The 12,863-nt window shown below is 42.0% G+C and overlaps 1 protein-coding gene across 4 annotated transcripts in view; it reads right to left on the bottom strand.

The window, feature by feature from the left end:
- FTO (FTO alpha-ketoglutarate dependent dioxygenase) overlaps positions 1 to 12,863 on the bottom strand; it is a 411,919-nt gene that overhangs the window by 220,838 nt on the left and 178,218 nt on the right. For all 4 annotated transcript variants that reach the window (XM_015126148.3, XM_077984755.1, XM_028841592.2 and 1 more), the window contains 2 exons: positions 10,301 to 10,444; positions 572 to 691 (listed from right to left, as the gene is read on the bottom strand). In XM_015126148.3, coding sequence (XP_014981634.1) covers positions 572 to 691; positions 10,301 to 10,444 — 264 coding nt within the window. The remainder of the gene's footprint in view (positions 1 to 571; positions 692 to 10,300; positions 10,445 to 12,863) is intronic.

Genomic DNA, 12,863 nt, shown 5'->3' with positions numbered 1-12,863 from the left:
CATTTTAGCTAACGTCATACCTGGTGATATTCGTGCCCCTCTCCTTGTTCAACTGTTGGATCACAGTGGTTGAGAGTACAAGCTGTGGAGCCAGCCTGCCTGGGGTTCCCCCTTGCTTTGCCACTTACTCCGTGACCTTGGGGGAGGCCCTTCATTTCCCTGTCCCTCAGTTTTCACAGCCATACATTCAGGCCTGGAAAACTGTCTATACCTCTTAGCATTGCTGTAAAATTTTTTTAAGTTAATACTGGGAAAACAGAGTAGCACCTGATGCATATAAAAATGCAAATAAATGTTAAATACTATTTTCAAATTGTTATCCTCTTATCACCACTTCCTAGTATATGTCCAGCACATGCCTTATGAGGAGAAAATAATATAAATGCTTATTGAACTAAATTGAGGTTGTACTGACAAAATCCTGGCTATACCCATCACCTTACCAAGAAGAACCTAACTTGATAATTAGGAATAATTAAATCTACATTTGCCTATGCAAATGAGGCAGTGGAGGATTTGTATAACACAGCAGTCCACAAAACACGGTCGGTCCCAGGCCTCATGGACTTACCACACCCTCCATCTTCTTCCACAGTGCTTCCAATTGAGCCATGGGTTGACACCACCAGTCAGTGCACTTTCTGTATCGATTGCCTTGAAACCAAAACTGCCTCAGCCACTCAAACTCGACCTGTGGACCATAAAGAGAAGATGGTGGTTTTAATTCCCTTGTGATAGACAATCAAGGACAATGACTTCGTCTTTTAATTCTCCTCCGGTAATTTGACGGCCATAGGATGAGAAAAGGTGAGAAAGGTCAGCCTAACCAGTTCCCAATATAAGCTGGCATCTCCAGAGCATTTCTGCAATGCTAAGAAAAGAGTAGTCTTAAAACTGAGGTCTGGCCAGACGTGTTGGTTCATGCCTATAATCTCAATAGTTTGGCAGGCCGAGGCATGAGGATCGCTTGAGGCCAGGAGTTTGAGCCTAGCCTGGGCAACATTGCAAGATGCTGTCTCTACAAAAACAATTAAAAATAAATTGGCCAAGCACAGTGGTGTGTGCTGGTCGTCCTGGCTGCTTGGGAGGCTGAGGCAAGAGGATTCCTTGACTCTAGGAGTTTGAGGCTGTGATGAGCTCTAATTGTGCCACTGCATTCCATCCAGCCTGGGCAACAGAGCAAGAGTCTCTGTGTTAAAATAAAATAAAATAAAATAAAATAATTAAAAAGCTGAAATTCTCTTACACAACCCAGCTCACGCCACAGAGGGGTTTTCAAACACATTTATTAGTCAGATGTGAGGAAACTATAAGTCAATCAACAATAAATACTGAGATCCTAATTATAAAGTAGGCTGTACTATGTTTGATGGGAAAGACATAAACCAAATGTGTTTTTATTAAATGTCTTTATTTAAGGCTGATATTAAAAGCAAAACATGGATACATATTAGGAAATATTAATTATAAGTTTCTTAAATTGCAATAAATTAAAATAACTTACCCATGGGCCGGGCGTGGTGGCTCACGCCTGTAATCCCAGCACTTTGGGAGGCCGAGGTGGGCGGATCACAAGGTCAGGAGATCGAGACCATGGTGAAACCCCGTCTCTACTAAAAATAGAAAAAATTAGCCGGGCGCAGGGGCGGGCGCCTGTAGTCCCAGCTACCCGGGAGGCTGAGGCAGGAGAATGGCGTGAACCCGGGAGGCGGAGCTTGCAGTGAGCCGAGATTGCGCCACTGCACTCCAGCCTGGGCGACAGAGCAAGACTCCGTCTCAAAAAAAAAAAAAAAAAAATTAACTTACCCATGGGCCAGGAGGAGCTGGTGATAATCTTAACCTGTATATATAAAACTAATTATGGAGGCACACATTAAACCTACAAAGCCATTCAAATTGTCACTTGTCAACTCAGGGCAGGTGACAATAGGTTAAAAAGAAGAGTAGCAAACATATTAGTACAAGTTGAATATCCCTTATCTGAAATGCTTGAGACCAAAAGGATTTCTGATTTTAGAATATTTGTGTTATATACTTACTGGTCAAGCATTTCAAATCCAAAATCTGAAATTCTCCAATAAACATTTCCTTTGAGCATCATGTTTATGCTCAAAAAGCTCTGAATATTGGAGCACCTCAAATTTCAGATTTTCAGATCAGAAATACCCAAGTAACTTACTTTCCTTCCGATGAATCTACTACGGTAAACTTCAACTGTTTGCCACCTTGGCAGTCCTCCTATTCCAGTCAAATCCCACCCACCCCTTCCCCAAACAGCCCATGTGGTCTGAAGAGGATCCAACTCCAACGCCAGGGGTGGAATATGCAACCCAGGTCTAGGCCAATCGGCCCACTAGATTCTGTAGTCACAGAACTAGGATTGAGAGCAATAGGAATATGTCCAATCAGAAGAAGTCTCAAGACTATCAGAAACTACAGGAAGAAGACTCTGCAGCTATTTTGCCAGCAATGGGAAGAATGGAGCCAACACAGGGGGTAACTGCAAGACGAAAAGACAAAAACCACATCCTGATATCAACTGACCCTTGATCAAACTATTCCTGAAACTGTTTTTATTTAAGCTGGTTCAGGTTGAATGTTTTGCCCTTTGCAACTAAAATAATCCCAACATATTTGGATGATGGGCTGAGTTAACCTATGGAAATATAAAAAATTTTCTATCCATTTTCTAATTCTTCTATCATTCATCAACTTGAAAATCAAGGTACAATGCTACTGATCTTAATACTCTTTTTACCACTGCCAGCTAAAGAAATGTGGAGCCGGCCGGGCGTGGTGGCTCATGCCTGTAATCCCAGCACTTTGGGAGGCCGAGACGGGTGGATCACGAGGTCAGGAGATCGAGACCATCCTGGCTAACATGGTGAAACCCCGTCTCTACTAAAACTACAAAAAATTAGCCAGGTGTGGTGGCGGGCGCCTGTAGTCCCAGCTACTCGGGAGGCTGAGGCAGGAGAATGGCATGAACCTGGGAGGTGGAGCTTGCAGTGAGCCGAGATTAAGCCACTGCACTCCAGCCTGGGCGACAGAGCGACGAGACTCCATCTCAAAAAAAAAAAAAAAAAAAATGTGGAGCCACCACAGCTTCATGCTGGGTTGTCTGGCTTTGCTAAGGTGATCATATTCCATATGTAGACATGGAGCTATTATAATCTTCACCTGTTACCGCAAAGAATTTTTTTTCTGTTTATCCATATTGAACTTTCATGAGGCAAACAAAACCAACTTGTGAAGATTTAACAACAGTGAAAATGGCTCAAATAAGTAACCTGAGAATACCAAGTCATATGAAAAAGTTTTAGCTTACATTAACTAAATGTTTGTTTGCTATGTAGGACTGATTTCAGTTAAAGCTGTTTAAACAAAACAAAACAAAACAAAAAAGGAATGTAGACACAATATTAATACAACAGTTGCTAAAACTTATCTGTGCTTAACAGATGGTTAAGCACAGTGGTTAACAGATGTAACCTTGAGTACTTTGAAAGATGAATGAATACAAATGTGTTTCAACTTCTGTGAAGATACAGGTTTAACAACATAGTTCAAGAAAAAAATGAGTTCCTTTTGATGGATTTCACATAAAATTTGTTCACACTATGGAAAGAGCCTGTTAGCAAAACATCAAGTCCTATGTTAGAAAGAGTTGACAAGGTTTTAAAAGATTTGCCAGTCTTTGGACTGGTTATGCCCGTTGAAGAGGACAGAATGGATAAGGCTTGGCAACCATGGTGACTCTGGAAATAGACTATCATATGTAATTAGTTCATCCAGTCTATCAGGGTACACTAGAAACTGGATTTCAGTACATTAAAACTTGGAAGCAAGGAGAAGGCTATATCTAGGGGCTGTGCTATTGGACAAGAGAGCAAAGAGAGAGCCCTGGCTATTTTAATAAATAATGCTTTCATCTTCCCTTGGACGCCTAACTATCTTTTGAGACAGATAGTATCATGGTTAAAAATAAGGGCTCTGGCCTATAATCCCAGCACTTTGAGAGGCCATGGCAGGAGGATCACTTGAGCCCAGGAGTTTGAAACTAGCCTGGGCAACACGGTGAGACTTCATCTCTACAAAACAAACAAACAGTTAGATGGTTGTGGCGGCACCTGCCTGTGCTCCCAGCTACTTAGATGGCTGAGGCAGGAGGATCACTTGAACCCAGGAGGTCGAGTTTGCAGTGAGCCATGATTGCGCCGCTACACTCCAGTCTGGGCAACACAGTGAGGCCATGTCTCTAAAAGAAAAAAAGAATATGGGCTCTGGAGTCAGTTCAAAAGTAAGTACCACTACAGAATAGCTACGTCATCTGTAAGACAGAAATAATTACTGCCTACTCTCTGTCAGGCATTTATTTGCTAGATGTCAAGAGTGCATACTAAACAAGACCACAAGGCTTTGGACTTCCTGTCCTCAAGCATCTCACAATCTTACAAATTTTCTGACCAGGAGAAGCTTTAATGTCCTCGTCAATTCATGCCCACCCCTTCCCACTAATGCCAGTCAGAAACATTCAACAACACTGAAGACCTTCTCCCAACCGAATTTTATTCATGAGTTGAAATATTGCCCATGAGATACAATCTCTGTGGACATCAAATCCAGTGGCATGCCTTCTATTCAACTCCATGACCTGACTTTTTCATTTCGATGTTGTGGGTAAAAACTATTACAGGATTTTAATCAAATGCCACCTTTACCAGTTCCCCCCTGCCAACAGAAAGAAGTAGCTGACTCTCTCCTTAAAATTAAGTAAGAAGGCAAAAAAATATTTCCACCTGCTTGATTCAGAGTCTGAGTTAACAAACTCTGGAAATTAGGAAGGAAAGCTATAGCATGGACACTGCACAAAAACCAGAGTCAGGACTCAAAATATAGCAAGTCCTTATTACTTTGGGGCTAAAAAACCAAACAAACATCCATGTCTAATCATATTGACTGACTGATGAAGTGGTAACCACGACAGAAGTTGGGTATTCTTCCCTTCTCCAGAGTTGTAGGCCGTCAAAGGAGGCTCATAGCTAACAGAGCAGAAATAAGAGGCAAGCGGTCAGGAGAGCAAATGCTGACTTGGGGCCAAGGAACATTCCACGGGTGACACATCCCTGAAGACGTCAGCAGCAGGGAGACAACCTGTAGGAGCTCTCAGGGTTCTCTCAAAGTTTTCATGATACTTACAAACCAAACTCCCTGATTTTGAGCATGCACTTAATGGAAATAAGTCTAGAAGAGGAGAAAGGAATAGAATCAACCCACATATCTGGACTTTAGTCATTGGGTACTTAGGCCTTGGAAAGCAAAGCTAATAAGATTTCAAAAGAATATTTCTGAGCCACTTTATCACCATATAGTTGTAAATCATCTCCATCATTCCAATGGGTCAGTAAATGTCACCTACTTTTCTTCTGCTGAGTTTGTTTAGGCTCTTGATATGGTCCCAAGTCAGCCATAAAGTTCCCTCATGAGATGTGTGACTACGCCCCTTGGGATTAATGTCTCACTGTAATAACGGATAGAAGTTACTTTGCTGAGAAAGGCATTAGACCAGGAAGACATGGTAAGGCTCTATCTACAAAGAGGTACCCTATGAAGGCCCTTTTGCAGTGGTTATAAGGAAGCCACAGGTCTGGTCAGAAGAAAATGAGAGCCAAACAATACCGTCAAACATTCCATTCTTCTAGGGGACATTTACTAAGAGAGGAGGCTGAATTCCACATTTTACTATCTTTAAAAAGGAAAGTGGGCCATTTAATAACATGGAAGAAGATTCTGCTTATAATTAAACAAGAATCTTTCCTAAGCATCTTACATTGGAAAAACTATATCTCCAATAAGGTACTCCAAAACACATGCCCAAACTTCCGAAAACTGCTCAGTTAGAAACCATCCTAGACAAGGAAAACAAACCACTTCTCAACCCACACAGACTGAGAGCTTGCAGTATGTAAAATAGAGGGTTTCATCCCATGATTTGTCCAGCAAAGACACATGGCCTTGCAGAAATAGGCAAGCAAGCAAGCAAGCAACTGGGAGAACTCTTATGGACGAGCGGGCTTTCACTGAACAATAGGAGAAAGTAAAGAGTAGGCATGCAACTTGTATGGCAAAAGAACAATATCTGACAATGTGCCCTGACATATGGAATTAATTGTGAAAGTAAGGAGATGACCTTGAAGAATCAGAGATCGGGAGAATGGTAAAGACTGGCACACACACTATTTAAATTCAAGATCACTGTATCTATTCAACCCCAGGGGCCGAGGTTTCTGATACAGTACATCTCTGCCCCACCTGCCTAACATACAAGGTCAAAAGCAGCCAGTCACTTTCTGAAGCAGACAAATTTTTTTTTTTTTTTTTGAGACAGAGTTTTGGCCTTGTTGCCTAGGCTGGAGTACAATGGCACAATCTCGGCTCACTGCAACTTCCGCTTCCCAGGTTCAAGAGATTCTCCCGCCTCAGCCACCCAAGTAGGTGGGATTACAGATACCCGCCACCGCACCTGGCTAACTTTTTGTATTTTTACTAGAAACAGGGTTTCACCATGTTGGCCAGGCTGATCTCAAACTCCTGACCTCAGGTGATCCACCGCCTTGGCCTCCCAAAGTGCTGGGATTACAGGCGTGAGCCACCGCACTCAGCCTGAAGCAGATAGACTTAGATGACAATATTCTGTTAGATACACAGTGTGATTTTACAGATTTCTCCCATCCATTGATGGTAACAAAACATCACAGTCACAAAAGATGAGAAAGGATAGGGAAATAAGAAAGCCTGTATGCACGTTAAAGAAAGCACCCATTCTGCTAGTCTGACACGAAAATTGTGAGGTTTTATTTATTTATTTTTTTTTGAGACGGAGTCTCACTCTGTCGCCCAGGCTGGAGTGTAGTGGCGCAATCTCGGCTCACTGCAAGCTCCGCCTCCTGGGTTCACACCATTCTCCTGCCTCAGCCTCCTGAGTAGCTGGGACTACAGGTGCCCGCCACCACACCCGGCTAATTTTTTTGTATCTTCAGTAGAGACAGGGTTTCACAGTGTTAGCCAGGATGGTCTCGATCTCCTGACCTTGTGATCCGCCCGCCTTGGCCTCCCAAAGTGCTGGGATTACAGGCGTGAGCCACCGCACCCAGCCCATGAGATTTTTTGAGAAGGAAATAACTACATTTCAAGATTAGAATTTCTATAATGTAAATATGCAGAAAGACATAACTTTGCTCTCCAGTCTAATTCAGTGAGGTCATCAGGCCCATAAATGTCTTCCTTCCTGAAGTTCTGGCTATCAGCAACGCCTCCAGCAGGGACTACTAATAAGACAGAAAGTAGAACACCCATCAGGCACAATGAAGGGAAGCAAGTCAGACCTGAGCTCAGCATTAGAAGTGGTTACCAGTCCCCTGAAAGGCAGAACAGCTTCCCCTATGGCTCTGGAGATTATGACAATGTTTCACAAAGTGTGGAGCAGTTCACAAAATATTAAATAACTTATAAAGACATTAAAAAGATATTATGTCACTATAGGAGATGACATTATTTCTCCTTTGCTCAAAACTCTTCAATGGGCCCCCGTTTCCTGCAGAGTAAAAAGGAAAGGCCTTGTCCTTACAAGGGCCTCCAAGGACCTATACAATCTGCTGCTCCCCAGTCTCCTGGAACTACCTCTGTGACCTCTTCTCCTATAAGTAGCAACCTCACTCCCTCCACTCAAACAGTACTGTTCCTGGACTGTTCCATGGACTCCAGACACTCCCCCACCACACAGCCTTTGCAGTGGCTGTTCCTTCTGCCCAAAAGACAATTTCCCAGATACCCACATGGCTGTCTCTCATGTCCTTCAATTCTCTGCTCAAATGACATCTTTTCAACAGGGAGGCTCTCTAGTTCTCTCAGTTTCCATCATCTTGCTCAGTTTTTTTTTCTGTAGCACTTAGCAACTTCTAACATACTGTATGATTTACCAATGTATTATGTTTATTACTTACCATCATCTCCCTGTACTAGAATGTCTATTTTATTTACCAATATATTCTAAAGCACCTAGAAGAGTGTCTGGCACATGCTCAGCAATTAATTATAGAAAGGATGCATGAGAACATTTTTTAACTTCAAATTCTTCATCAATCCTTCTTATTATATCAAAAAGAAAGTCTCAGATAGGTGAATGAACTTCAGTTCTCTACCACATTTTAGTGTCTCCTTTTTTTCAATGGTTTTTTTTTTTTTTTGAGGTATAATTTACCAGCCATAAAATTCACACATTGTAAGTGCAGACTCCAATGATTATTAGAAAATGTATGAAGCTGTGCAACCATTACCACTAATCTCCCTTCTTAACACGAAGAAAGGAAACTTGAGGCTCAGAGCGTCCTCCAGACAAGAATATCTACTGGAATGTAATAACATTACTCTGTTTTCATTGGACCTATTTTTCTGGATACTTTTTCTTTTGGCTAATGATACTGGATTTCCACTTAAAGTAGCAATATAAAGCTTCCTTTTTAAAGAAATTTATATATGTTAAAAAAGAGTTGATTTAAAGTAAAATATTAAGTAACTAAACAATGTATGCAGTCCAAAGATAAAGTAAATATTGAGAGGGTATTAGTGGGAAAAGTAGAGTTTGTGAAACTTTGACCCATGGGATCCAGACCTGCTGGTCTCACAGACTGCAGAATTGCAACTGATTTCGTCAATGAAAAGCAAGGCATTGACACTTGCTCGCAGGGCCTATCCTCAATTCCCAGCAGTCTTTGCTGGGAGACTATTCTTCCTGAGTCTCTTGTGCTTCTGCGTGTCTTGTGAGGAAGCAATGACTGTCCTGTGTTACGGACTCTCATCGCAAGGATGTTTATACAGCAACAACCTGGATAGAGAGAGTTTCTCCCTCCAGAACAAAAGGGCAGGTGTGCATATAGGCTTGGAAGATAAAGACAGTGTCTTGACCTACAGCAAAAGACAGGCATGCTTACTATCCTTTGAAAAAGACTAGGTTTCCATAGCTCATGGTTCCTCTCCTATAATGTAACCCCTCAATGTGTACATGTTATCTGGCCTACTTTGCATTGCCCTATAGAAACACTGGGAGAATGCTATGCTCTGTATGTGTACGTCCCTCCAAAATTCTTTTTTATTTAATTAATTAATTAATTTATTTATTTATTTTGGGATGGAGTCTCACTCTGTTGCCCAGGCTGGGATGCAGTGGCACGATCTTGGCTCACTGCAAGCTCCGCCTCCTGGGTTCACACCATTCTCCTGCCTCAGCCTCCTGAGTAGCTGGGACTACAGGCGCCCGCCACCACGCCTGACTAATTTTTGTATTATTATTATTATTATTTTTTTAGTAGAGACGGGGTTTCACTGTGTTAGCCAGGATGGTCTCGACCTTGTGATCTGCCTGCCTCAGCCTCCCAAAATGCTGGGATTATATGCGTGAGCCACCATGCCCGGCCATGTCCCTCCAAAATTCTTCTGTTGAAATTCTAACAGCCGAGGCGATGGCATTAAGAGGTGGGGCTTTTCAGAGGTGAGAGATCATGAAGGCTTTCATAAAAGAGTTGAGTAGCCTTATAAAAGAGACCACAGGGAGCTCGCCTGGCCGTTGCACCATGTAAGGAAAGTGAGAGGGTACCATCTATGAATCATGAAACAAGTCCTCACCAGACACCAGATCTTGAACTTGATGCCACCTGATCTTGAACTTGCCACCCTCCAGAACAGTGAGGATAAATTTCTGTTGTTTACAAGCAACCTGGTTTATGCTATTTTGTTACTGCAGCCTGAACAAAATAAGTTTGTGAACTAACACAAAAATACTGACACTCTGGTGACAGCTATTGATGTAAGTAATAACCTGTCCTCCATCTCTGACCTAAGAGTCTCACGTCTTATACCAATATGAAACTGTGGCAGATTAACTTGTTAGCTTGCAGGTAGGGTAGAATCTCAGATCTTTCACAATTCTTGAAAGTCCTGCCAGGCACGGTGGCTTACGACTGTAATCCCAGCACTTTGGGAGGCCAAGGTGGGCAGATCACTTGAGGTCAGGAGTTCGAGACCAGGCTGGCCAACATGGTGAAACCTCGTCTCTACTAAAAATATAAAAATCAGCCAGGGGTGGTGGTGCGTGCACCTGCAGTCCCACCTATTCAGGAGGTTGAGGCAGGAGGATTACTTGAACCTGGGAGGTGGAGGTTATAGTGAGCCAAGATCATGCCGCTGCACTCCAGCCTGGGTGACGGACCGAGACTCTGTCTCAAAAAAAAAAAAAAATCCTTACCTCATTATGAATTTCTTCTCCTTGTTTCAAAACTGCAGGCTCAAAGGATTTCAAAGAGACATCACCATTGTCCACATCGTCACGGACATTCTGCAGAGCCAACTGACAGCGTTGTAAAATATAATCCAAGGTTCCTGTTGAGCACTGTTGAGACAGAACCAGCAATTACAATTATGGGCAAAATCTAAGTTTACTATGCCGCCCTTCCTAGGATTGTTCATATTTGTCCCTGGCTGTGAATTCACCTGTTGACCCCATGGCTCAGTCTATACTCCATTTTTTTTTTTTTTTTAATTTAAATTTTGAGATAGGGTCTTGCTGTGTCACCCAGGCTGGAGTATAGTGGTGTAATGTTTCACTGTAGCTTCAACCTCCAGGGCTCATGCAGTCCTCCCACTTCACCTTCCCAAATAGCTGGTACCACAGGCAGGCACCACTCTACCCAGCTAATTTTTCTAAATTTTTATGTTGTAGAGAGAGACAGGATCTTGCTATATTATCCAAGCTGGTCTCAAACTCCTGGGTTCAGGGCAGTCCTCCCACTTCAGCCTCCAAAAGTGCTGGGATTACAGGCATGAGTCACTGTGCCCGGCCTGTACTCCTTAACTCAAGAATTACTAGAGTGGCCTGTTCCACTGGGCTCTCTGCTGCCAGTTTGGCCTCACGTGGGCCACTTGGTTTGCTGGTTTTCTTTTATGTGGGCCTCATATCTCTAACTAAACATTTGGGTCCCTGAGGCTAATGCCCTATTTATATATGTTAAATACAGTTTCTATATATACTACAACATCTAGAACTGAGTCCGAAAACTAGAAGAAATTTAATAAATAATTATTGGATGAATAACTGGTTAACCAAGAAGTCAAGGACACTGACTTTTTATCTCAAATGCCCTGAGACTAACGATAGGAAAGAAAGGTAAACAGGCTGCTGAACTGGTTCAAAAGCACACTAAATGGTTCCGTAATAACCGAGGGGAAAAATGAAGTTATAATCACAAGGCAAAGAACTCATTTCCCTTTTCTGCAAAAAGCATACATTAGGCAGTGGCAGTTTTTGGCAGAATAGATTCTTCAAATAATGGAGAATATTTGGCTTATGCCCTCAAGGCACATTCAAAGCCACAACTTAGTACCTGGGCCTCAGCAAGGACAGAGATAACTAGTTCATCCCTCTCTGAGTTCGTGGGAGCAAAACAGAGGTCAAATGTACAAACTCCTTTTTATAAAGGATCATATGTTGGAAAAGAGGCCGATGTACATAGGCAGTGCATCTGCTTGTTTTGATATTGAAGTGATTTCCTAGAATAATAAAAAGTCAGCTATAAACACCCTTCAATCCCAATAAGGAAAATGTATCCCTAAAATACTTTGGTTTTATTATTTGTAATTTCAACTGAGTCCTTGTAAATAACCTTGAAGGCTAATCCTCTGATATAAAATTTCCTTGCACATTTACTACCATTTTATCCAATGCAACATCGACAAGCCTGGGAAAAAAAAAGTTTCTGTGCCAAGAAACAGAAGTTTGACTAATACGTATTTTAATATGAAGATCCCAGAGTGCTGGGTGCATAAGGGCAGACAACTCCAATTTCCTGCCAAGAAAACCCCACAAAGAATAAAGGTGAATGACCACTCATTTTTGTCCCACAGCAACCTCTACAACATCTTTCTTTTTGAGACGGGGTCTCACTCTCTGGCCCAGACCGGAGTGCAGTAGCATGGCGTGATCTTGGCTCACTGCAATCTCTGCCTCCTAGGCTCAAGCAATTCTCCTGCCTCAGCCTCCCAAGTAGCTGGGATTAAAGGCGTGCACCACCACGCCTGGCTAATTGTTGTATTTTCAGTAGAGACAGGGTTTTACCATGTTGACCAGGCTGGTCTCGAACTCGTGACCTCAAGTGATCCGCCCACCTCAGCCTCCCAAAATGCTGGGATCACAGTTATGAGCCATCGCACCCAGCCTACAACATCTTTTTAAAATGACTTCCATCTAGAAAGTTTTCCTACATGCACCTTTACTTTCTCAAGTAGTGAGCTACATAGGTTATTAATTGCATTTTCATGCAAGATTGGAAACAACCTAAATTTCTCAACAATAGGAAAACTAGTTTAATGAATTATGGTTGCAGAAAACAAAAAGAGAGAGAGAGAGTGTGTGGAATAATTTTTTTCTGGATATATAGTGTTTTGTTTTATTTAAATAACCTATAATCAGGCCTAGTCTGAGATAGGTTTTTTTTTTTTTTTTTTTTTGGTAACAGCTTTATTAAGCTATAATTCACATATCATAAAATTAAACCATTTAAAGCATATAATGAAATGTTGTTTCATATATTCACAGAGTTATACAAATATCACTGCAATTAATTTTAGAGCATTTTCATCACCCCAAAAAGAAACCCTGTACCGTTTAGCAGTCACCCCCAACCCCGCCTGATTTCCACCAACATTTCCAACCCTAGGCAACCACTAATCTACTTTCTACGTCCATGGAGAGGCTTATTCTAGACACTTCATATAAAGGAAATCATATAATATATATCTTTTGTGACCGGTTG

Source organism: Macaca mulatta, chromosome 20 (assembly GCF_049350105.2).
Source record: "Macaca mulatta isolate MMU2019108-1 chromosome 20, T2T-MMU8v2.0, whole genome shotgun sequence".
NCBI lineage: Eukaryota > Metazoa > Chordata > Mammalia > Primates > Cercopithecidae > Macaca > Macaca mulatta.
Note: the sequence above shows the minus strand (reverse complement) of the source record. Positions and strands in the feature narration are given on the sequence as shown.